This window comes from Canis lupus, chromosome 16, assembly GCF_003254725.2.
Source record: "Canis lupus dingo isolate Sandy chromosome 16, ASM325472v2, whole genome shotgun sequence".
NCBI classification, from domain to species: Eukaryota; Metazoa; Chordata; class Mammalia; order Carnivora; family Canidae; genus Canis; species Canis lupus.
This window is the reverse complement of record NC_064258.1, coordinates 32,114,547-32,140,776: the sequence shown is the minus strand read 5'-3', so window position 1 is coordinate 32,140,776 and position 26,230 is coordinate 32,114,547. Positions and strand designations below refer to the sequence as shown.

Sequence of the window (26,230 nt, the reverse complement as noted above, 5' to 3'; positions counted from 1 at the left end):
TTCTGCTATAATTTCAGGTTACCCAAATAGTTTGTAAGGATAATAAATGCAACAAAATAGTTGGAATTAAAAAGTCAGTCTTCACAACTCCTAAAGAAGCCCTGGGACATGGCAGCAATAACCATGTTATTAAAAGTGTGAGGTGGGGGGGCACCTGACTGGCTCAGTGAGTGGGTACAACATAAGACTCCTGATCTCAGGGTGGGGACTTCAAACTCCATGTTGGGCACAGAGATTACTTAAAAATTCTTAAAAAGTACATTGATGGGAAACTTATAATGGTTGGATGAAGCTAAAAATCCTGAACCCAGAGAATTTTTTAAAAATTAATTTATGAGAGACAGAAAGAGAGGCAGAGACATAGGCAGAGGGAGAAGCAGGCTCCCCACAGGGAGCCCGATGTGGGACTCAATCTCAGGACCCCCCGATCACGACCTGAGCCAAAGGCAGACGCTCAACCACTGAACCACCCAGCTGCCCCTGAACCCACGGATTTATCTTCACATCACTGAGTGAGCCATACCACATGCCTCCTGTTACAATGCAATAGGAAGTACACAGCATCTATGAAATATTCTTGCACAAACCTCACCTAATCAGACTTCTGGATCTAACTACCAAATGGCAAGAAGCATGGAGGACAAAGAAACAGATGAAAAGAGACTACGATGGTTTAATCAGCTGAGTAAGGATGTAGGAAGTTCTACAAATCACCCAGTTTCTTCAATAAATAATGAGCATGAAAGAAATGGAGTATGAGGAGTTCTGATAGAGATGAAAAGTTTTTTTTTATAAGACCATTTTTTTCAGAGATTTTATTTATTCAAGAGAGACACACAAAGAGAGGCAGAGACAAAGGCAGACAGAGAAGCAGGCTCCATGCAGGGAGCCCGATGTGGGACTCGATCAGGGGACTCCAGGATCATACCCCGAGCTGGAGGCGGCGCTAAACCGCTGAGCCACCCAGAGATCCCTGAGATGAAAAGTTTTTAAAGCCACCTCAACCAAATGCAGTGTGGGATCTTGTTCTCAATACACTGGAAAAAGACATATTGAAGGCAATTGACAGAAATCTGAACATTAGACTCGTTATTAGGGTGTCCATATAATTTGTCATCTAAACAGGGCATGTTGAAAATTAAAGGGTACAGTGGTATAGATTGGGTCTGTCCCAGTAAACTCAAACTGGTGTTGCACAACTGTGTGGAATTATTAATTTTTACATTGACAATGCTGTTTATTTTTTTAAGCTGTATGTCAGAAAGGCAATTCTTAAAACTTTTAGTCTCAAAACTCTTTACACTTCTAAAAATTACCGAGCCATACTCCCAATCCTTGGGAGATGTCTAGCATCAAGAATGGTGAAAATAACAAATTTTGGAAAAGCTGTGGAGAACTGGAACGCCTATATATTGGTGGCTGAAATGTAAAATGCTGCAGCTGCTGTGGAAAACAGTTTGACAGTTTCTCAAAAAAGTTAAGCATAGAATAACACAGAGTTAGACTCAGGAATTCTGTTCCTAGGTATCGAGCCAAGAGCACTAAAAATGTGTATTTATACAAAAACTTGGACACAAATGTTCATAGTATCATTATTCACAACAGCCAAAAAGGAGAAAATCCAAAAGTCCATAAACTGATGAACGAATAAATGAAATGTGGCATTTACATACAGGGGAATACCAGGTAGAAAAAGTAATGAAGTTCTGGCACATGCTACAGTGTGGATGAGTCTTAAAGACTTTATGCTAAGTAAGCCAGACACAAAAGGTTCCAAGTATTTCAAATGTCCAGAAGAAATAAGTCAGAGTCAGAAAGGGGATGGGGGGGGGGGGGAATGAAAATGATGGGTGATGGATATGGAGTTTCTTTTTTAGGGTGATAAGAATGTTCTGGAATTAGCTAGTGGAGACAGTTGGCCAATCTTGTAAGTCTACTACAACCTACTGGATTATATACTTTAAAGAGGTGAATCCTGTGGTCTGTGAATTAAATCTCAATCAAAACACTACCAAAATATTGAGGACCCCTCCCAAGAGATTTTCTTTATGTGAAAAAGATTTTTTTATAGTAGAAATTAAAACTGATAAATTTTTTAAATATCCATTTGATTCTTTTAAGACCGCAACAACAGGGGCTCCTGAGTAGTTCAGTCGGTTAAGCATCTGCCTTCAGCTCAGGTTGTGATCCCAAGTCCTGGGGTCCCTGCTGAGCAGGGAGCCTGATCCCCCTCCCCTGCCGCCCCCCCCCCCCGCTTTGTGCTTTCTCTGTCAAATAAATCAATAAAATATTTTAAAATTAAAATAAAACAAGATAAATATACATGTTTAAATAAACATTTTCAAAGTTATTTTTGTGAAAAATAAGTATATAATCCAAGACAGAAAAATAAAAGTGTGGCATTGTGTTAAATTTTTGTGAAAAGATTTGTAAAAATTTGCAACTATGTGTCATATTGGTTTAGTTTAAGATAGCTGGATTCTGGGATTCCTGGGTGGCTCAGCGGTTTAGCACCTGCCTTTGGCCCTGGGCATAATCCTGAAGACCCAGGATCGAGTCCCACGTCGGGCTCCCTGCATGGAGCCTGCTTCTCCCTCTGCCTGTGTCTCTGCCTGTGTGTCTCTCATGAATAAATAAATAAATTTAAAAAAAAAAAAGCTGGATTCTCAGATCTGCTGCTGCTTTCAGTCTGTGCCCGAAAACTCCACTGTACATCCATGAGAGAATGAGAATGAAAAAAACAAGCATTCTATTCATATTATGATAATCTTGACCCGGGAGACCCCCTGAGAGGAAAACCTTCAGGGGTCTCCAGATTACACTTTGAGAACTATCAGAAGTACACACAAGGGACACCTGGTGGCTCAGTGGTTGAGTGTGTGCTTTCAGCTCAGGGTGTGATCCCGGGGTCCTGGGATCTAGTCCCACATCAGGTTCCCCACAGGGAGCCTGCTTCTCCCTCTGCCTGTGTCTCTGCCTCTCTATGTCTCTCATGAATAAATAAACTCTTTTAAAAAAAAAAAAGAAAGAAAGAAAAAGTACACACAAGTATTAACAGTTGACATGACAGGACATCTGGGATTCACTTTAAAATACTCCCTGAATATGTAAAAATGCAAAGATGAATCAGACACAATCTCTGCTTTGGTGGGCTTCCATCAGCTGGGGCACTGGGGCACTGGGAGGGCGTTGTGGGAAGAAGCCCTAATGAAGGCGTTTGAGAAACAGTGTCTCCTGCAGTCAGGCAGGTGTCAGGTACTCTGCTCAGGTAGGGCCTTCCAGACTTTCCCCCTCACAGCCAGCCTCTGAGGCTGGCACCATTTCTCATTCTGCAGATGAGGGTATTGAAGCTGAGAAGTTGGGTAACCTGCCCAAGGTGCCACAATGGAAAGGGGTAACGTGGGGATTTGAAGCAAGGTCCACTTACCCCCAAAGCCTGTGCTCTTCACTGCTTCATCTTCCTTTCTGAAACCCCAGGTGCACAATTGTGGAGGGTCCCTTTTACCACACACCTCATGAATGGCCCCCTCCACGGAGGCCCAGACCATCACCTGGGGAGGCTATAGTCTTTAGAACAACTAATAATAATATAACTGGACTGGTCATTACACAGCACCTGGCCCCCCAGCCAATCCACACAATTTAATTTCAGAGTAAGCATTTTATCCACATTTGCTGTCCTCTCCTTGACTCTTTCCCTCCAGTTTTTGAAAAGCAATCTGGCAACACCTCTTAAGAGAATAAATGAATTCCCTGGCAGCTGTGCCCCTGAGAGTCTATCGAATACACATGGCCCTGTGGAGGGGAGGGCTCTGGGTTCTTCAAGACCACAGGATACACAGGTAGGTCCTTTGGGTGAAAACCCGAGCGCGAAGTGAAGGCTCATCCATGGCATCTCCAGGCTGAGGAATTCTCCCGACGTTTACTGAAAGAATGAAGTGGATCTAAGGCAGGGGACTGGGAGGGAGTGTCCACAAGGTGTTGTGCGATGGTGAACACACACAATGCAAAGAGATGCCATGACTGCGCATTTATAAGACAGTGCTTGAAAAAATGCATGCCTTTAGAAGTAGATACATGCCTATGTGTGCTTCGAAGAACACCGAGAAAGGAGAAAACACCGGAGGATGCATCCCGGCCTCTCCCTGTAGATGGCCTTGGGCCATCCTGTGGGGAAAAGGAGCAAGAGAGGAAGCTGTTGGAGCTTTTGCTTTGCTAAGCACCTTTTTACAAAGCACATGTGTGACCTGCGTACCTGCGTAAAATGATGTATAGATGTGCTCATGTACAAAGACATGCAATTTATAACTTTCCTTTAAGGAGAAATGGAAGAATGCAATAAATTCCAGAGATTTGGTGGCTGACCATTTAGCCGTACCTCTCAGTTTTTCCAGGACCATATGATAGATGATGTGAGGTGAAGACTTCTTCCTCAGGAGAAATGAAAAGGAGAGAAAGTAAAAAACAAAAAACAAATGTTTGCTCCCTTTCATTCTCCGAGGAGTAAAATCTGATGTGTTCTGGGCATGACAGCTTTGTAGCTTGGTCTTTCAGGGTTCACGTGGTCTTGGCGTGGTTAATAATAGGATTGGGAACACACTGGAAGGTAATTACTGCTTGCAGCAGAGCCACTGTTCTGATTACGGGCCAAATGGAAAAATGAGAGTACAATATTTACAACCCCTGAATGCCTGTGGAGAAGGAGGTGACCACTATATCCTTTTGCCTGGGAGGCTAAAAAAAATTTTGACCATAATGGAGGCTGGTGTGGGGGGAAGAGTATGCTAATTATTTGGAAGGCTCACATGTTCAGAAGATCTGTAGGGTCAGCACCAAATGGCTTTTAATGAACCAGAATTCTTTGAAACAGCGTAGAGAGCTGTAAACAAAAGGCTCTTGTAAACATGGACTATCCACCAGAATAATGAAAGTCTGAGCCATGTCGGAAACTGGATTCAACAAGTCAGCTTTCACTGGGCCACATAAATCCACCGCATCTCCAATATACCTTTCTCCCTCCTAAGACGTCTAGGTTCGCTTAGCTGCTTTTTCAGATCCGAGCCATCAGCTTAATATTACTACATGTGTTTTTTATTAAGACGGTGTATGATCTAAGAACAGCTTACCCAGGGGCTGTTCTTTCCACAGGGGCTGGGATCCTGCTCACTGTGTTTCTTTGAGGACCTCATTCCAGCAGCATTCCCTTCCTAATCATTCCCAAACGGCTCACTCTGTTCCACATGTTCTCCTTGCTGCGGTGAGGACCCTGTTTCTCTGCTCAGCAAAATGTCTTTTTTTTTTTTTTTTAAAGATTTTACTTATTCATGAGACACAGAGAAACAGAGATATAGGCATAGAGAGAAGCAGGCTCCCCGCCAGGAGCCCTATGCGGGACTCAATCCCAGGACCCCAGGATCACGACTTGAGCCAAAGGCAGATGCTCAACCACTGAGGTGATCCAGCAAAATGTCTTAAAACCGAAAACAAAATAACCCCCTCCCCATGTTGTCTCTCACTCCCCACCTATATCATTTGCTTAGAATTTTATTATGGGAAGATTGCTCCTGGTTCTCTCTCTTTTGAAAACTATCATAACTCCCCTGTTTTTTGAAAATGCCATTGAAGAAACAAGGCCATTTGTCTTATAAAAGGACTGAAGCTCTGGATTTGGCAGATTGCTGCTTCTTGTTGTCACTGAATTTTCCCCTCTATCTTCCCTATTTCCTATAAAGAGCGTCAGATCTAGAGGCAGGTTTAAATGCTGGATCAGCTGAGGGGGGCAGGGCCCTGCGCTTGGGATTATATCACTTGAGACATGTGATTTCTCTTTTATTGATGAGAGATCTGTCTGATACAAAGTTCCTCACAGTTTTTCCCCTGACACTTCAATACAGTCTGTACAGGAAAAGCAGGGTAAATGCTTAATTCTTCCCTTTATTTACCAAGTTTTAGAAGTTTAGTAGCCTTCAGTGAAAAGCTATTTTGCTGTTTTGTTAGTTTCCTCTGATCAAGGAATTTTATAGATCTGCTGAATTTTAGTCCATTGTCATTCTTTTCATACTCAGTTTGTCCTCTTACTAAAGGGAAGCTTAAAAAACAAGATTTCCTTATTTTAGAGAGAGAGAGAGAGAGCATATGCTTGCACACTTGCATGAGTGAGTGGAGGGGCAGAGGGAGAGGGGGAGAGAGACAAGCAGTCTCCCTGCTGAGCAGGAAGCAGGACTTGGGGCTCCTCTGAAGTCTCCATCTCATTATCCTGAAATCATGACCTGAGCTGAAATCAAGAGTTGGACACAACCGACTGAGCCGCCTAGGTGCTTCTTGCCAAAAGGAGTCTTCAAAAAAATTTTTTTAAATGCAGTCTAATTTTTAGAGCAGTTTTAGGTTCACACTAAATATTGAAAGACACAGATTTCCTATATACTCCTTGTCCCTCCCTGCCCCCTCCCACCTCCCCACACACATTTTCAAGTCCAATGAGAGTCTTTTCATTTTGGCTCCTGTGTCTTTCTGACATGACCAGTAGTCTTGGATTTCTTCCTTGCTTTCTAGAATGGCAAGATTGAATCAACCATTCAGGAGCCTGGCTCCTTCTAAGGGGAAATGCTATTTAAAGGCTATAATCCGAACAGTGGGATGCCATTCCTCCTGAGGTTTTTTGTTTTTTGTTTTTGTTTTTTAGGTTTCCAGGCTCAGCAGTCACATCTAGGAAATATGTGTTCTTTAGAAAAAGAAAATAAATCATGAATTTATATTGATATTTCCAAGTGAAGTTATCAGGCTTATACTTTTAAAGTATGAGACACTTCTTTCCCTGAAAAATCTTTTCTCACAATATTAACAATTACTTTTTTACTTTGTCCCAATTGTACACATAAAGGTATCAAAGTAGAAGTGTTATCACTAAAGATTATTGAACATGATTGTAGTTTTCTTTGCCGTTCTTTTTCATCTTTAGGCTATACTGGTGAATAGTTATAATCAAATGCTATGTGTCAAGCCACCTGAAAGGTTTACTTCTTTTGTTTATGGCTCTATGACCAATTGATCTGCTAGATTCATTTTTTGTCTGTTTTCAGTTTTTTTAGAAATGGCTTCTTTCTTCTCATTCACTTTTTTTTTCTTTAAAGATTTTATTTATTTATTCATGAGAGACACACACAGATAGATGCAGAGACACAGGCAGAGGGAGAAGCAGGCTCCATACAGGGAACCTGACGTGGGACTCGATCCGGGGTCCCCAGAATCACGCCCTGGGCTGAAGGCGGCGCTAAACCGCTGAGCCACCGGGGCTGCCCCTCATTCACTTTTCAACACAGGCAACCCCTCCCCCCACTCCAGCAAAACTCCTTTCGGGCCACACTTAGCTCCCTCATTGCCAGAATCAGCAGCCACTTTGATACATCTCTTATTTGATTGTTAAGGAACATTTGACTCTTGATCTTTGTCCCTCTCTTTCAAGCTTTTTAAAGTTATTTATTCATGAGAGACACAGAGAGAGGCAGACACATAGGCAGAGGGAGAAGCAGGCTCCCTTTGGGGAGCCCGCTGCGGGGGGCGGGGACCGGATCCCAGGACCCGGGGATCACACCCTGAGCCAAAGGCAGATGCTCCACCACTGAGCCATAGCCATCCAGGTGCCCCTTATGTCCTTTTCTTAACCACACTCTGGAGGCAGTTACCATTAGCTCCATTTTATAGAGGAGAAAGGGGAGACCTAGCTTAAGGAATATGGCCAGGTCTCCCAGCTAAGTGGAGACAGCTGGGTTTAAAACACATTTTTAGTTTATTCCATTGCACAAATTAGCCTCAAAAGAAGGAGCAGCAAGGAAGGGACCCCTGATCTAAAAAGCCACAGTTCCTCACGGTAAACCTCTTCTCAAATACTGAGCCCTCTCTACAGTGTAGAACTAATAATTATGAACAAAAACCATTCATTTGAAACTTTTTTCATTCAAAACTTCTCTCTCTACATTTGTGCTAGCTTCATGCATTTCTTTGTAAACCAGGCTTAGGGAAATTCTGTTGTGTTCTAAAGGTATGTCTCACTTTAAGAAAAACCGATTTTATTTTATTTTATTATTTTTTTTAAGATTTTATTTATTTATTCATAGAGACAGAGAGAGAAAGAGAGAGGCAGAGGGAGAAGCAGGCTCCATGCAGGAGCCCGATGCTGGACTCAATCCCAGGTCTCCAGGATCACACCCCAGGCCGCAGGCGGCGCCAAACCGCTACACCACCGGGGCTGCCCGAAAAAACGATTTTATATGAAGATTTTAGTTTTTCAAAGTGCAGAAATTAAGAAATGAAAAAGTCCTTAGACCTCATTTTAAAGACTTTTTAGACCTAAAAGGACTCAAACATAGAATTCCCTTAAATCATGAAACCTGCCTGACATATTTAAAGTAATGATTCAATTCAATGTGCTGTTACCAGAAAATGCAAAGCAGAGATGTCTGTAAATGTATTGCCTGTTTCTCAATCTGAATGGATAAATTTCTAATCTTCAGACCTGTAATGAATTTGCTACATTACTGTCTTTACTGTATCTTCAGCATATAATAAAGGAGTAATCTACTGCTTTGCAGAATAATTAAACTGAGGCCATTTCGTTCTAACCACAAAGAAATGCAGATTTCCCCGTTTGGCATTCTTCTTTTCAAAAAGGTTGCTTAAAGTGGTATTTAAAAGATAATTCTAGCTTGCTAAATTTAGGGTGTGGAAAAAGTCCAAAATGAGAATATTCCATGGGTAATTGTGCAAGAAATGTTAATATGTGCAGTAAAGAGGATGTCCTACACTCTCCATGCATTTCTCTTTCCCCCTCCTTTTTTCCTTGACACCAGCATAAAATTGAGCAAGGTTAAGTTACCAGAAGCAATAAAAAAAAAAAAATGCTTTACTCACCTCATTTTAAATATTAAATGATTTCATATCTGAGTAATTTCTAAAACCACCCTGATGTCAGAGCTTCCCTTCAAAATCTATCAGCAAGTACATGTCTTCACATTCAAGGCAGATTTCTGGTCATTCTCAGTTCACTTGCAAACAGAGAAGCTAACTGTAAAATTTAATATAAGAAGTGTGCTAGAATCTGAAGTTTGCTTTTAAATGCTTTGAAAAATACATTACAAATACAACAAGATGTTCATTATGGAATACCTAATTCTTCAACCTGAAAAGGAAAGTGGTAGTGGATCCCAAGGTTAATGCAGATGGTCACCTTAGCTCCCAGATAGCGGCCCAACAGGGTGTCTGTGGAAGAAGCTGTGTGGGATCTTGGATGAGCTGGACACTTAAGACCTCAGCAAGCTTCCCATACTGCAGACTGGGCACCAGGGATGATGAATGTGGGGTCTCTGGGGTCCAGAGAATAGATCAGTTGTTTCATAGTGTGTACAGAGGATGGAGGGAAAGGAGTCATCTGTGGAAGACTCGAAGTCTCATGAATAATTTGGAGAATAAGGCAGACAGTGTGCACAGAAGATGAGAAAGTTGGTGGCTCAGGGTCAAAGGCAAGAAAACTATTTCTGGAGTGACTGAGTTTGTGACGAAGGTTCATGCTTACAAAGTAATATTGAGAACCACCACTAAATTGCTTGCCCCTTTGTCTTTATCCATCCAGACTTATAATACTCCAGTTCCTTCATCACAGGGCTTTTCAGAGCTTTTCCTGCAGATGTAAAAAATCTGAATAAAATTATGCCGCAGAGATTTGGACAATACTGAAGAATACTGAAGGAGGCAGAGAGGATGAATCCCTGGCTGGGTATAGTCACACTATTGCACCCTGAATTTGTCTGGATTTTTCTTGACTTATGCCCAACTTGACATCCAATTGCTTCCAAATCAGCTTTTCTCAACTGAAGCAAACCTGGTTTTCCTTTCTGCTGGGTTTAGATTTATTGGCCCCTTTCATATTGCATCATGCCTTTAAAGCCATCATGGATTCCCTTCCTGTCTTGGAGGATTTCAGCCACCTTCTTGAGACCTAATGAGCAGCTACAAATATTAAAATATTTAGAAATCCAGAGCTGGCCCCCAGGGGAGCTCACACCATCATCTGGGTAAAAACTCTTAGTGATTGGTGTATCTTTTGAACCACTCGTGACAATCATGGCCCATCCAGGAGGGTTCTGCAGTGGCTTTGGTGCTCTCAGTAGTATCTGAGAATAGGCTAAGATGAAGAAAAAAGAGGGAGAAAAAAAGGAACAAAAGAGGAGAGAAGATAAGAAAAATATGCTGAGGTATAGCAGCAGTGGAGAGCGATGAAGACTGAAGAGCAGTAGGAGACACCAAAGATGTCTTTCTTGTACTCCTGGTGCTAGAAGTTTCCCCTTCTGCAGAGCATTCCCTGGTTTGTTGTTAAGACTGTCATATAGGGACAGAAGCAGAAGCCACTTCACGTGATCCTACAGTCCTGGAATCGAGTCCCACAATGGGCTCTCTGCGTGGAGCCTGCCTCTCTTTCTCTCTCTGTGGGTGTCTCTCATGAATAAAGCATAAAGCCACTTCAAAGCATAAAGGTGACACTGGCCATATTCCCTCCCATACCTCCGTTTACAGAGTATGTAATTTATTAAAGGAAGAATTGAATAGGCGTGATTTTTTAAAAAGTAGAACCAATAGGAATCCAGTGCTGTTGATGGTCTATGGTCTGGGGCATGGTAAGCAGCCTGATTTTCTTCCCATGAATGGCATTGGTTAGGTATCAGCCCAGATGACTAATCATTTGACCTTCTTGTCTCCAGTTTGATCCCATCCGTTGCTCTGAATCTGTGCCTATGGCTTTGACAGAAAAAGATTCACCTGTACTGAGTGATACGGTCAAGGGCATCCATGTTATTCTGACACCCAGGAAGCAGAGGGTGGTAGACTGGAAGCCACAGGCTGTTGGTCGGGGATGGGTGGGCATGGCAAAATCAGGCAGGCATAAAAAGCCCTAGTGAGAATGGTAAGGGCCCCAGCGGGGTGACTTTGAGTTGGAATGGAAGACTTGGGACGCCTGGGTGGCTCAGCGGTTGAGCATCTGCCTTCAGCTCAGGGCGCGATCCTGGGGTCTGGAATCGAGTCCCGCATCGGGCTCCCTCCCTGTAGGGAGGCTGCTTCTCTGTCTGCCTGTGTCTCTGCCTCTCTGTGTGTCTCTCATAAATAAATAAAATCTTTAAAAAGTACACTGCTGTTAGTCCTAGGTCATACACATAATAACCTGATAGCAATTTTTCTTTTCAAGATTTAGGATGCTCTGCGCATGGGGAAGTGAGAAGCAGCAGTAAGAGAACTCTTTCCTCTGATGGCAGAAAAGTGCCCCAGAGACATAGGCCACAACCACAAGCAAAAAGTTAGAGAAACTTGTTATTAAATTTAATTTTCTTTAAATACATACCTTTGCCCCACCCTCACCTGCTCCAGGTGGGGGCGAGGACACCCCCCCTCCCTCCATTCAGGGGCTCCCACATATAAAGCCTGAGATGGTGAGGAGAAAGTATAAAAATACTATTTACAAAGGGGAAGAAGGTACCTGTTGCTGCCCTAACCTTCAGACACCCCTAACCCCAGGCCCCTTGCTCCTTTAGAAAAAAGCCTCTAGGAATTCATCTGAATATAGAACAAGCCCTTCCTCTAGGGGGTGGGCACTCAAACTCCAAGACGGAATAGGAAGCTTGGAGATTAACTGAGGAAGAGAGTGAACGGATAGCACCTCAGACTCCAGCAGGGAGTGGAAAGCACGTGCCCTCCATGACCCTGCAGTCACAAAGGCCCCATGTAAACATTGACTTTCCTTTTCCCATGTCCCTGCTCTTCCTGACTTCCTATAGAGCCTTCCCTCCCTTCCACTGGAGGCACTTGGTTCCTTGATGGTTCCTTGACAGACCAACCTTCCTACCTCCCCTTCCCACCTTCCTATACAAGGAGTGAAGAGGGGAGGGAGGTTACAGGTGGGACATGGCCCATCTTGTCCCTTCTTCTAGGTCAGGGCAGCCTGTCCTCCTAAGGGGAATCCTCCAGGGGTAACTCCAGGTTCTCAGTCAGAGAAGAGCAGATTGGCTTCCCCAGCAGGGACAGGCAGGTAGACAGGCCAGTACCAGGATACAGTGTTTTTTTGATGGGTGACACCATTAGTTCTGAGTAGCAGGAAAGAAGGCTTCAGGAGGCAGAAAGGTGGGACAACTCTGGCCTTACCCTGATGGTGGGAGACCAGCCCTGCATTACTGCCCCTTCAGGTAAGCACGTCAACCACTACCCAACAGTTTAGTTCTCTGTAGCTGTGCAGAAGGACCAGGCACCCATGAAGCAAGAGGTCTTCTCCAGGCCTTGGTGCAGAGGCAGCACTCACACCAGCTCATCCAATAGGATCCCGATGCTCTGTGTGGCCTCTGAGGGCCCAGCAATGGGTTTGTTACACATAGGGCAGACACAGCGTACTTCCAGCCACTTCACCAGACACCTGTGGGCAGAAGATGACCTGTTTTTGCCTTAAGAAGACACCCAGCCTGTTCCATTGGCCTCTCATAGGGCCCAGCTGCTTCTCAGAACAAGAACATCTGTCCTTGCCCCTGTCTAATCCCTCTGGCTTGCCTGTGTCCAGACAGGATGTGGCGCATCACTGGCAAGGGGTAGATGGGAGGGGGTAAGGATTACAGGTTCTAGGAGATGCTCCCTGCTTATTTCTTTCAAAAGGCATCCCTGGAAACTCCCCACATTGGACACTTACTTCCGGTGAAAGGCATGTTGGCATGGGAGCACACCTAGCTCATCCTTCCCCTTGAAGTCTTCCAGACAGACTGCACAGGTCTGCTGTGGGAAGAAAGGGGCAGCATGAGAGGAGACTGGGGAAGAACCATCATCATCACCATCAGCTCATCCCCTCCCAAGAAAACTAAGCTAGGCTAAGCCTGGTTTCCGCATCAGCCACTGAAATTTGAGTCAGAGGGTAACCATTAACCACACATGATGTTTCCACTGATCAAAAGAAGGTGAAATTAAAAGTTGAGTTCCTCATTTGCACTTGTTAGATTTCAAGGCCTCAGTAGCTGCAACGTGGATATAGCAGCTCCCATACGTGCAGATATATAACATTTCTATCATAACAGAAATTTCCATTGACCAGTACTATCCTAGAAGAACTGCTTTTTAAAAAACATTTTATTTATTCATGAGAGACACAGAGAGAGGCAGACATCTAGTCAGAGAAGCAGGCTCCCTGCGGGGAGCGCGATGCAGGACTCAATCCCAGGACCCCGGGAACACAACCTGAGCCAAAGGCAGACACTCAACCACTGGGCCACCGAGGTGCCCCTAGAATATTTTTTAATCCTTTCTTGCCTAGTGTATTTGGCAAGGAGGCATGTATCAATAACTAGAGATAGGGATGGGGTATGGTGTTTGGTTAATAGTCTTTAATAAAATCTGGCTTTATGTCATTATACATTAACCCCCTCAGAGCTGAACTCTTCCTCTCAAGGAGGGCTCAGGGAACACTGGAATTTGCTGAGATATAAGAGCAGGCATCACAAGGAGGGATGAGGGGCACGTGGGTGGCTGGGTAGGTTAAGCATCTCCCTTTAGCTCCGGGTCATGATCTCAGGGTCCTGGGATTGAGCTCTGAGCCCAGAGTCAGGCGGGATCCCCACTCAGTGGAAAGTCAGCTTGTCCTTCTGCCTCTCCCCTCCACTCATGCTCTCTCTCTCCCTCTCAAATGATAAAATATTTATTTAAAAGAAAAGGGTAGGCAGGCCAGGTGGCTCAGGGGTTTAGTGCCGCCTTCAGCCCAGGGCCTGATCCTGGAGACCCAGGATCGAGTCCCATTATCAGGCTCCCTGCATGGAGCCTGCTTCTCTCTGTCTCTCTCTCTTGCTCTCTCATGAGTAAATAAATCAAATCTTAAAAAAAATAAAAAATAAAAAAATTTTTAAAAAGGGTAGGGGGATGCCTGGGTGGCTCAATTGTTGACCATCTGCCTTTGGCTCAGGGTGTGATCCTGGGGTCCTGGGATCGAGTCCCACACTGGGCTCCGTGGGTAGGAGCCTGCTTCTCTCTCTCTGCCTATGTCTGTGCCTCTATTTATTGATGACAGACACACAAATAAAATCTTTTAAAAAATAATTAAATTTAAAAAATGGTTAAAGGAGGCATTCCTAGGCCATCTTGTGTCTAGCAATACCTGCAGATCCTCCCAGCTCCCAGACAACCACAAACACCCTGTGTTCAAGTGTCTGTGGTTATGGGCAGAAGCCTTCAGAAAGAAAATGATTGATCTCATGGGCGCAAGTAGGAAAGGAAGAGGAAATGGTCTTCTGAAGCATCTGTGTGAGGAGACCCAAGGACTTGCTATATCAGCTGGGGAGAGGACTGAAGGGGAGACAGGGAAAACCACAGGGATGGATACACCTGTCAGACGCAGTCTGCTAGGACAGAGTGCGTGCCTGTGGGTAAAAGGAAGGGCAGCTGGACTCTGTGGCATGTCTATGGCATGGGTGGTGTGTCCTTCCTCCCCTTAAACATTATGCATGGCAGCCCTCCTAGGGCCAGGTCACCACTTACACCAACCCTTTTGTGATCTGTTTCCAGCCTGCGCCTGTTGCAGACATCATGAATTCCATACTGATTAGCTACTGGAACAAGTCACATTTATCTGACCTAAGGAGATAGGAAGACGGTGCCTAACATTCCCAAAAGGCCCAGGCTGAGAGCTGGAGGACAGGCTGTTTTGCCTTGCCAGTGGGGCCCTCCTGCATGCTGTCCTAGTACGCTTACCCCATATAATTGCAGTTTCTTGGCATCTCCTTTAAGTACCACCTGGGAAGAAAGAGAGGCATGGTGTCAGAAGGGGCCAACCACAGGGGCCGGGTGCTAGCCACCAAGGAAGGGAGTCCCCAGCCCTGCACAGGAGTGTCTTCCTCTCCCTCTGATGAAGGGAAAGGGCTTCGGACACAGCCCTCGACAAGCAAGAGGTGAGAATAGTACAGAGCCTTAGCCTCACAGGAAGCCAGAGGTGAGGCCAAGCGGGTGCCAGGCCAGGACTGCTTCAGCTTGCTTGCAGCCTGCCCTCCCTCTAGCAGGGCAAGTGGCAGGAGAGGACGTCTTAGGGAAAGGGACAGCACCTTACCTCCTTATAGCCGTATCGTTCACTCTGTGCCTGGTTCCGGAGTTTGCTGGGGGAGAATGAGAGAAAGGGGAGAGAAGAGGTTACTACGCCTTGGTACAAACGGAGCCATTCAGAGTAAGAGAGGCAGGCGGGCTGCGTGGGCCATTCTTCTGGGGCTGGGGAGGCTGCTGACCACAGGGCTCTCTTATCCCATAGATGCCACGGAGGATGGCCTGGACCTACGCAGGTCACCCAGAGCAGATTAAGGACTCAGACTCTTTCTCAGGCCCAACAGCCTCAGAACTCACCATCAGGTCCCACAGACTGAGGAATTCCGGAATCAGAATTGTTCATTCATCCTCCCTGCTATTTCCCAGGACATCAGTGCCTTGGAGCTCCCTGACTCTATGGATCAACAATCTGCTTACTGACCATACAGAAGAAGGTAGATATTCTTTCTTTTTTTTTTTTTAAGGATTTATGAGAGAGAGAGAGAGAGAGAGAGAGAGAGAGAGAGAGAGAGAGAGAGAGGCAGAGACCCAGGCAAAGAAAGAAGCAGGCTCCATGCAGGGAGTTCGACGTGGGACTCAATCCCAGGACTCCAGGATCACACCCTGGGCTGAAGGCAGGCGCTCATCCACTGAGCCACCCAGGTGTCCCGAAGATAGATATACTTAAAAAAATGGATATTGCCATTAAGCCGGGGGGGGGGGGGGGGGGCAGGATAAATAAGCCTGTTGCCCCTGGGGGCTCTTCCTCCTGCAGAACAAAAGCGCACTTTCCCCTTCACAACACTGGGCGAACACAGATGATCCCTCCTTTGGTTTACTTCCTTTCGGTTTCAAGCTGGTGGCCTGCACACAACCTAACTCTCCATAGCCAAAACACAGGGCGCTGTTAATGGCAATGACACAGTAGTTATGGAGGACTTGCTATGTGTCCATCCCTGCACTAACATATGCACAGGGGCGCCTGGGTGGCTCAGGGGTTGGGTGTCTGCCTCCAGCTCAGGGCAGGGCATGATCCTGGGGTCCTGGGATTGAGTCCCACACAGTGCTCCCCACAGGGAGCCTACTTCTCCCTCTGCCTAGGTCTCTGCCTCTCTGTGTCTCTCATGAATAAATAAATCTCCTTTAAAAAAAATAGCATATGCACAGACTTTGAGAGAAACTTTCCTTTTTACTGAGGAAGGAAACGAAGTCCAAAGAAGTTAAGTAACTTGCCCAAACCTCACAGCTAGTTGGCAGCAGAGGCAGATTTGAATCAAAGTCTACCAAAATCAAAGATTTTAGAGCCTGAGCTCTTTAACGCATACGGTGGCAGCCTGTTTCCCCTATTAGGTGCATACAGTCCTAAGAATGATACCAGACCACTTGGGAAACATTCATCAGCAGGGCCACAACTAATGGCAAGGCCATGATTATGCATTATCATCATCATTGCTGTTTTATTTGCAGTGAGAGAAATCTTCCAAATTAAGCAGGTAGTTCTGTGTCCTCCTATACTTGGGAGCCAGATGGGGCTCCCTCTCCACCAGTCACTCCTACCAAAGACCTGGGTTATTGGAAGAAAACATCAGAAGCCCACCAAGTTACAACAGGTGTGGCACACTATGGCCAAAGCCAGCTGATCACTGGTTTTATAGGGATTGTGTGCTAAAACTGATTTGTATGCTGAAGTGGTGAAAAAGTAGACATCAAAAGAATATTTCACGTCATGTGAAAAATATATGAAACTCCTATTTCAGTGTCCACAAAATTTTATTAGAGCACAGCGAGGCTCATAGTTTCCAAATTGTGTACGGCTGCTTTTGTACAATAGAGTGGGTAATCAAGATAGCAATTGCGTGACTTGCAAAGCCCCAAATGTCTGTCCTTTTGCAGAAGATGATTGCTGATCTGAGTTAGAAGAAGAGAGTCTCAAATCATAAGCCTCAACCAAAAGGAGAGAAGATGCTCGCACCATGGACACTGTGGACAAGCTGACTTGCTACCAGAGCTGGGGAAGGTGTAGAACTCAGGCCAGAGCAGAGCCGTGCCCCAGAGCACAATCAGGGAGCGGATCCGGATCTGGCTGCCAGCCACCTCCATTGTTCTTAATAGAAGTCTGGGGCCTGGCAAGGCTGTGTAACCAGAACTTCTTAAGATTTCCAGTCTAGGGGCACCTGGGTGGCTCTGTCAGTGGAGTGCCCGACTCTTGGTTTCGGATCAGGTCATCTTAGGGTGGTGACATCGAACCCCCTTGTTGGGCTCTCTGCTCAGTGCAGAGTCTGCTTGGGATTCTTTCCTCCTTCCTCCCCCTCCACTCTTTCTTTTTCTCTAAAAATAAACAAAATCTTAAAAAAAAAAAAAAAAAAAAAAAACCCTCCAGTCCCCAGGTGCCTGGTTGGCTCAGTCAGTGGAAAATGTGACTCTTGATCTCAGGGTTGTGAGTTTGAGCCCCAAGATGGGTGCAGAGATTACTTAAAAATAAAATCTTAAGAAAAAAAAAAGGGCATTCCAGTCCAGGTGGACTCCCTCACCGTGGCGCGAAGGCCGAGGGCAGCACATCCACTGGAGAGTTTCCGGTCATTGGAGGGTTGAACCAAGGCCTAACAGGCACTCCCACTGTCCAGACCTCAGCTTTACAGGGAACTCATAGTGCACAAAAGCCTTTCACATGCATGCCTTTCTGTCCCCGCCTCCAAACCAGAGGGGCAGGCAAGAATGCATCCAAAGCTTACATGAACTGTTACCTGGCTGACACAGAATTAAGCTGGGGAAGGAAGAAAGTGTTCTCATGATCAAAGTGCTCACAGCCGCCTTCTGAGGGAGAACTGCTGCTGTTGTTGGCAGCCGTGTATGAGAGCAAAGGAGGAAGTGGTAAGGGGCCTGCTTTTTTAACCCAGAGAAGGAGGGGAGGTCACACATTTTTTGGGGTCTCGACAGCCTCACCTGCAATGTGGCTCTAAGCTAGTGGTCTGTGCTGTGCCTTTCTGCTTGTTGTATCATAGGATGTGCGGAATGCCCCCTTGCCCACCCTCATCCCCTTTGTCTGCCTGGCTCCACCTACCTAATGGTCGGAGCTGAACACCCTCCAGAAGCCGGGCTGTAGCCCTCCCTGTACCAGCAGCACAGTGAAAGGCTTACAACCACCCCTTCCACCCTACAGTGTAGATTTCTGGAACAGGAAGGTATACATTGTGATAAAATGGGGCCCAAAGAGTTTGCAAGGGAAATAAAGCAAAAGGCAAACCAATACCCTGGGCCATCCCGGCAGAGGATGTGGTGCCAGCAACTTTGGACAGGTGGCCATCTCAGCTGTCGGGTGAGCAAAGCTACTAAAAATACTCTGATTTCAATGAGACCATTTCTAGCCACTGCCAGTGGGCTCTCCCTTGCTTCTTTTCCCTTTTGGCGCAAACAATGCAACCAGGTCCTGAAAATAATTGTTCCTTTCCTGCCTGTTTGTACCTCTCCGGCCCCTCCATCCTGTGTAGGGCCAGAGGTCAGCTCTTGGGGAACGGGGAAGAATGAGTGAGGGCGAGCCGGAGAGGGGAGGCTGGTGTTGGCCAATGAGCTCGCCAGGTGGAGAGCAGGGGGTCATGGGCCTATTTTGGCCCTGGAGGAAACTGAGAAGCAGGGAGAGGAAGTGGCTTCTGCGCTTGTGTATCTTTCTATATATAGACACCCACAGGCTGCCGCACACCAGCGAGCCTCTGGAACCATGAAGCTCCAGGGTTAACTGGTTTTGGGCAGGCTGCAGAACAGAAGGTGGGGTGACGGAAGGGGCCGATTACTGCATAAGGGACAGGTGGCACCAAGTGGCCCCGCAGTCAGGAAAGCTTTGGGGATCATGTGGTTACTGCTCTGTTCTTTGCCTCCAGCCAGACAAAAATAAATCCACCCTACCTAGCTCCCCAGCCTGTCTTTCTGTGGAACCCTGATCTTGGGCTGCAGGGGGGTGGTGAGCGAGTGTCCTAGCTGTTCCTCCACCCCCCGTTCAAGGAGTGAGAATCAAGAGAAGGCAAATGTATGGAATCTGAAGGGCTCTAGCTAATGACCACCAGACTAGCACACCTCTGGCTCTTCCTCGACATAAGACCTTGGGCAAACCCTTAACTGCTTGAGCATGAATTTCCTCACTTACTACGTGGACAATACATGTGCTGGAGGCCGGGGCGGGGAAGTGGGGGTGGTTCATAAAACACCAACCACAATGTGGCACACAGAAGGCACTTGGTAAACAGCAGCTAAAACCCAGGGTCACACCTATTAGTGGCAGAATTAGGGAATGAACCCCAGTCACCCACATCCTGCAGAGTGCTTTTTTCCAGATTTTTCTTTACTCAACCCCTTTGCAGCTTGGGTGCACAGACCAGACATGAAGCTGCTTCTGCAGACTCCTCCCCCAGAAGCAGACAGAAACCTTTGGTATTTGGTATGTCTCCATCTTCAGTCTCTGGGGAACTGCCTGAATTGCTTGGTGGGGGGGATATGGGGGTGGGGGTGGTCAAGAAGAAAGAAAATTTGAGGAAGAAAATATAGGGTTGGGGAAAGGGAACTGGGGGATGGAGAGCTACTAGAAAAATTGCCCCAGACTCCTATCTATGCAAATTTTAGGCTCAGCTGTACAAGAGGGAAAAATAAACAACAATCTTCTCTGCATAAACTTTTAAGTGAAAACTCTAGTCCCAGGCACTTTCTAAAATTCTGAGAAAGAAGAGGCCCAAAGTAGCTGACAGGGGCACCCAAGGCACTTCCCCTTTTTTGGAGGAAGTTCTTCTAGCCTCAGGAATCTGGAGGAGTGTCTCCTCCCCCTAGCCTCCTTCCAGGTGAAGCACTCAGACCCACCAAGATATCTCAGCAGGGAGCCAGAACACCTTCAGTTCCTTCATCCTAATTTAAATGATTAATGATGAGACTCCAGCTGACAGCTATGCCAGCATTTGGTCAAGTGTGTGGCGGAGGGGAGGGGACGGGAGGGAGTTGTTATCGAAATGGCCCTAAGAATCCCTAGGGTGCCCTACTCAGGGGTGCTCAATGCTCTCCAGTCTGCAGGACTGGTCCCCTACAATGAGGAACTATTAATACCAAGAGCAGGCCCTGGTCAGAAACACTAATTTCCACTCAAAATACCAGTCATGCCCCAAATTTTTGGTAGAAAACCAGCCACCAGTTCCCACGTCTTTCAACAGGAGGTGAAGAAACAGCTCATCCTGGAGCCTGGCTAGCCCTGCCATGCTCAGGTCCTTCCCTGGATCTCTCTACGCAGTAACAAGTGATGTTTTAGGGTTTTTTTGGTGTCCCCCACCCCCACCGCCACTATCAAAAGAGCTTACAAGGCGGAATAAACAACCGGCTCTCCAGACATCAGCTTGCTAATATTAGCATCTGGAGGGCTGACAACAGGATTTCCCAGGAGGGCAGGGGAACATGCCACTGGTGTAACTGATGCCCACCTATCCCTGCTACCCAGAGGTTGTGAGCGGGGGAGTGGAGACACTGAACGGACGACTCACGATAGGACTTGGTCAGACAGTAATCCTAGACCACCTTTTGAATAACTGGCCAGAGGTGTGATGCAGCTCAACCAATGGTGACCTTATATGCTCTGGGACAATTTGCTAGGCGGATGAAAATAGAAACAGCAGGCCTCAGGGGCCCAGTGAAGGGCAGGCTAAGCTATGTCCTCAAAGCAGGGGCCCCAGTGGGAAGCCAGTGACTCTGCCGAGGGAGTCTCACTTGGCTCACCCCACACCTGGCTTCCTTCTCCCTGACTGCCTGCCCCGGGTCACCCACTGTGCCACCCACCTGATAAAATAGCAGCAGAAGATGAGGCTGAGCATGAAGACAAAGATGCCCGTGCCGAAGATGACCATGTAGATGTTGAGGGGAAGGTCCTGGAAACTGATGGGTGGCATTGAGCAGGACTTGTTGGTACTAACCAGTCCCAGGCCACAGAAACACCCTGCAAAGAAAGGGAGAGGAAAAACGTTATAGTTGGAAGTTTACACTGTGGCTGATGTACTCAGTGGTCAGCCAGGATGCAGAGAGAAATGGCAGGCTCTGGGCTCCCACACCTCTTTGATGCAGGGGCTTAACTCTATATCCTAGCTCTAACACTGACCAGCCGTGTGATCTTGGGTAAATAAGTCACCCATGAAATGGGATACTACACCTAGTACTTAACACTGCATCCCCCACCCAGGGGGATCAACGATTCGGCCAAGGGAAGACTTGATCCCATCAGCCAGAAGCTCATAGAGAGCAGCAGCAAAATGAAGGCCTTAGGTGAGAAAATGGGTATTTGGGTGGCAACCCTGCCTCTCCCTAGAGATGTAACCTTTAAGGAGTTACCTATCTAAGCCTCCCTTTGTTATTTAAAAACAAGGGGAAAACAGAGGACCAAAGTTGGAAAAAGAAAGCAGCTTTGTAAATTGCAAGGTGTGGTTGTGCAAAGGTCATTTGTCACAAAGCCACCTGGTCCAGGAGACAAGCTGCACTAGGACCAGAATAGAAACTGTTCCCCCCAAGCCTGGGCCAGTGTTCCAGAAAGTGGTGGTGGGGGGTGCAGTTTGCTTTGGCCACTTTTCCCTTGTCTACTCAAAGCCTCAATGTGTGGCTCCAAAGTGGCACTGGCATCCCCGGGAAGGTTGTTACAAATGCAAAATCTCAGGCCCACCCTGAACAAAATGAATCCGAATCTACATTTTTTAACAAGGTCCTTGGCAGATTCCTAGGCATGCCCGGGCGTGGGAAGCACTGACCCGCCCCTAGACGCTTGCCCCTAGACGCTTCCCCTTTTCCCGTGACTCCGGTAAATCCCGATTAGCCTACTAATCATCCTAGTCACCTTCCCCTTGGTAGGGCTTGGGTGTGGAGGTAGGTAGGTAACAGGGCTCTGGCCAAACAAAGAAGTTCTGCTGGATGAGGGAAGATTCCCAACTTTCTGAGACAACTGGAATGGTGACAGCCACGTTACAGCCAGACCACAAAGCAGTTCAACATAAAGCCAATGGCTGAGGGTGGCAGAGGGGACAGGGAAAGAGGAGAAAACATTATGTTAGTTATGGCTGGATTAACCTATCCTGGAGCCCCTCTATTTTGGGAGTACTCATTTTTGAGAATTAGTAAATTTCCTGTAATGTTTAAAGTAAGAAAAAAATATATATATATGGAACATAAACAATAAGCCGGGTAGAATGTTCTCTCCTGCAACCAGGACAAAATATTATAGTGATCCAAAGACAAGCATAATAAAATTCTTGGATATCAGCAAGCGTGGAGACAAGAAAACTAGGATCTGCCATAAACCTGCTATACCCCAAGCACTTTCTCATGCTACCAATTTAACTTATCCTTCAACAGGGGGAGAAAAGGATCATTAAATAAGCTAACATCAAGCAGCTAAGAAGGCTCCTATCCAAAGACCTCTGTGCTCAAGTCTTCAACATGGGTTTTAAACACTGGCCTGACATCTTGGTTAGAAGCCAGAACCCATAAATATACTCCAGAACTCTAGCTTATAATTTCCAGTGCTATCACAACTCAGCAGCAGAAGACTGGTTTAAAGGACTGGAAGTCAATTTTGACATCCTACATGTCATGCCTTGTCATCCCCTAGATCAATCTGGTGACCATATCCTGAGCATCCCTTCAAACCTCTTTCAGGTGTTGGGCCTAACTCTATTCCAAGTCTCTATCCTAAACACCTCAGATATCTGGTCCCTCTAATTTAGTCCATCACATATTTCCCCAAGCTCATGAGGAGCTTCAGGTCCTCCTAAACACACACACCCTGCATCTTCACTGTCTTCCAGCATCACCCAACATGGACCAGTCTCACTATTTCTTGTCCAACCTGTCCTTCACCTGCCTCCATACCTTTGTTCATGCAACTTTTCCCTGCCTGAAACTCCCTCTTCCCTTCTAGAAGTTCACCAATCCTGGTCCTCATGACACCCCAGTGACCCTCTCTTCCCTGAATTTTACAGTGCTCACAGCCTGTACCACATGTTCTGACTCTTGCACACTCAGTAACTGTCTTACATTGCCCAACTCTTCCAAGCATCAACTTATTTTAACTCAAATATGGACTATATGACAAGTACCATGACACTGAATATAAAAAAAAGCAAAAAAACGACTGGATGATTTTACTCTGTAGGGACAAAGACAACACAAAGCCTTTCACCGTACAAAGGGAGGAATGGCAGTAGAGATGGGACTAGAATCCTGAAATCAGATAGTCCTAACAAGCTCAAATGCTCATAAGTCTGAGGACAGCAGACTTGGACTTGTGTATATTCTCCAGTGCCCCGTCTTGTGTTTGGCTTCTTTTCAATTAACTAGTTAACAGATAAATAACTCCTGAGTTTCAAGACAACCTGGTACCCTTGGCAAAAACTCCCACTTCAAAGTAAGGAGAGTGATATTTGGGAAAATTGCCCAGAAACTGCCCTCAGCTAATGAATGACCAGTCAACCCACAAGTATTATTGAGGGCCTGATTTATGCTACTGACGTAGACATTGTGAGAAAACAAAAAACCAGAAGTAGTTCTTGTCCTGAAAGACTTTGTTGAAGATTAAATAATTAGTTCCTAACCTTGCTATGTGCAACAGGAAGCCCTTGCTTCGAGGCTCCCTACCTCAGCAACATTTGATGCCGTAAGAGGGTCTAACGCCAATCTGCCTGGGCTCCCCATGCACATTTATGAGCTGGATCCTGGTTATCTTTAGGGTCCCAGAAAACCTCATTGGTTTCCGGTCCTAGGAAACTGCAGGGCGGTGGCCACTGTAGAGATGTATTTGCACTCTGTGGGCATGCTGGCCTCAGTGGTCCTCTGATCCATTTACCTTGATCATCTTACCTCTTCTGGCAGAGACTTGCCCTGGGGTTCCAGGATTGAGTCAGTGAGCTTGGGACATTATGTGATAAAGGGATGTAGGTGAGAAGAGCTTCACAGACAAGAGGAGAGGATACATTTTCTTATAATTAACAATAAATGGTAAAGATACATATTGGCCAAAAGCTGTAGTAGAAGCCATTTTTCCTCCAAAACTTGTAAGGGCAGGAAGAATACCAACCTCTGGAAAGAGAGACTCCAGATATTTCCCCTCATGCACACACATACACACACACACACACAAAGGGATGGGGGAAGGGACTGCTTCCTCAATGGAGTCAAAGAACAGGATCTATCAGTCACTTTAAGAAGTGACAAGAAAAAGCAAGTCCTCTGCTGGTCTACAAACCCCATATGAAATAGGAGTGCCAGAAAAAAGGGCCCGCCACCTGGGTTCTTCTGAAGCCTCTGTTCCATTGTCTCAGCTGACCTATGAAAGTCTTGACATCTGAATGTCTCATCTTGGTGGTGCGAAGGCTGGGGGCTGGAATGACGTCAAGTGAAAGGCTGGCCGAGAAAGACCAGTGGGTCTGGGAAAGGCTTCCCCTTCCCAGCCAACGGGAATCTTTCCCAGATGCTGGGATGCACGGTCCTTCCTCACCCCCCATCCTCCGCCCCCCTGTCCCTCCATGCCCGCCTATCACGCACAGCTTGGTTCATTTTCAGGAAATTAGATCCTACCAGCAAGGGGAAGAGGGGGATGGGGGACGCTCATACACATGCTCTCCCAACCCTGCCTTAAAACAAAAGCCGCTTGAAATAATTAATCCAAGATCTGGCAGGGGTCTGCTCTCAAGAAGACTTTTTTTTTTTTCTTCTTTCTTTCTTTCTTTTCGTAACTAGCCAGCCTACCATACTCAGATAAGGATAAGGCCAGCTGCACACCCTCCGCCCCACTTCTCCAGAAACTCCAAGGCTCGGAACAACGGGGTCAGGACGCCGAAGCCCCGGAAGGTTTCAGTACCCCAGACCAACCAGTGCCTTTCCACTGACCGGCTCCGAAAGGCCCTCCTTTCGAGTGGCTTGGGTGGAGTCAGACCCACGCCCAACCTGTATCACCTGAAACGCCAAAGAAGCCTCAGGTGAGATGCATTTAGCATCACTCCAGGCCAGGAGGCCGCAGGGGGCGGGGCGGAGGGGTCGCCGCGTCCGGAGGTGCGGCCCCCGCCGGAGCCCGGGGCTGGGACGGTGGGTCCGGCCTTGGGACCGGGGAGCCCTGCACCCGGGGGTGCGCGGGCGCCGAGACGTCCGCCGGGCTCTACCCGGCCCGTAGAGCCGCGCTCCCTGCCCGGGCGCCCCCGCACGCACCAGGCCCCCGGCAGCCGGGGAGAGGCCAACAAAGAGCCGAGGAGGCCGCCCCCGCGCCCGGCCCGCACGCCGCGCCGTACACATATTTAAAATAGGCTGCAAAGTTCCAGGCCGGGAACTTGAGCTCCCTCTAGGAGATCCCAGCCCGAGCGCCGATGTAATTCTCCTCCGACAACCACAACAAAGACCAGAGTTTGAGCGCACAAAGGCAAGGGAAGGGGGCAGGGGAGCGGGGCCGCCACACAAAGGCCGCGAACCCCGCGGCTCGCCCGCCCCCCGCCCGTCCCCAGGCCCACCGGGGCCCGCAGCTGAGCCGGCCGGGCGCGCCGGGCTGCGGACCACACGCGGCTCCCGCTCTTCCTCCCGAGCTAAGTTTCTCGGGAGACGGGACGCGCGAGAAGCGTCCCGGCGCCCCCTCGGCTCCGCAGCCCGGCGCGCCCGCCCTCGCGCCCGGGACTCACCGTTACACCACTGGAATGGGTGCATCAATGAGCTCTCGCTGGCTTCCCCCGGGACGAAGGCGGGCGGCGGGGCGCCCCGGCGGTCGGGTCCGCTGCAGTCCGCGGAGAAGTCCGGCGCCCGCCGGGGTGGGGTCCGGGCTGGGGTGGTCTTAGAGCAACAAAGGGGGGGGACGGGAGCAAACAGATCAAAGTGCCCCGGCTCGGCGCAGCACGGAGGAACGGCTGCGGGGCCCCCGGCTGGGGCGCGCGGGGCGCTGCAGGGCAGGGGCCGGCCCGCAGGGCAGGGCAGGGAGGAGCGTCGGCGGGAAGCCGGGCTCGCGACCCTCGGCGCCAAGGTGAGCCGCCGGGACTCCGAAGCTGACACGGGCCGCGCACGCCCCCTCCCGCGCCCTCCCCGCCCCCCCGCCCCCGGGACGCCCCGCCCCGCGCCCGTCACCCGCCCTCCGGCCAATGGGAGCCTCCCTGCGGGCCCCGGGGATTCGGCG

At 47.6% G+C, this 26,230-nt stretch overlaps 1 protein-coding gene and 1 long non-coding RNA gene across 3 annotated transcripts; one reads left to right on the top strand and one right to left on the bottom strand.

Annotated features, from left to right (window-relative positions):
• Positions 1 to 11,342: 11,342 nt before the first annotated feature.
• On the bottom strand, positions 11,343 to 26,093 carry RNF122 (ring finger protein 122). Of its 2 annotated transcripts, none has more exons than XM_035700039.2 (6): positions 25,746 to 26,093; positions 20,881 to 21,037; positions 15,110 to 15,155; positions 14,758 to 14,799; positions 12,716 to 12,795; positions 11,343 to 12,448 (listed from the first exon to the last, which is right to left on the bottom strand). In XM_035700039.2, the coding sequence occupies exons 1-6, from the start codon at positions 25,768 to 25,770 to the stop codon at positions 12,334 to 12,336; spliced, it is 465 nt and encodes a 154-aa protein (XP_035555932.1). In that variant the 5' UTR covers positions 25,771 to 26,093; the 3' UTR covers positions 11,343 to 12,333. The 2 variants fall into 2 exon arrangements, with proteins under 2 accessions (XP_035555932.1, XP_025281195.1); XM_025425410.3 differs by having other exon boundaries at positions 12,716 to 12,798; positions 25,746 to 26,088.
• Positions 15,152 to 17,125, top strand: LOC125752620 (uncharacterized). Its single transcript, XR_007402579.1, has 2 exons — positions 15,152 to 15,533; positions 16,972 to 17,125. It is a non-coding gene; the product is annotated as an uncharacterized LOC125752620 (long non-coding RNA).
• Positions 26,094 to 26,230: the final 137 nt, after the last annotated feature.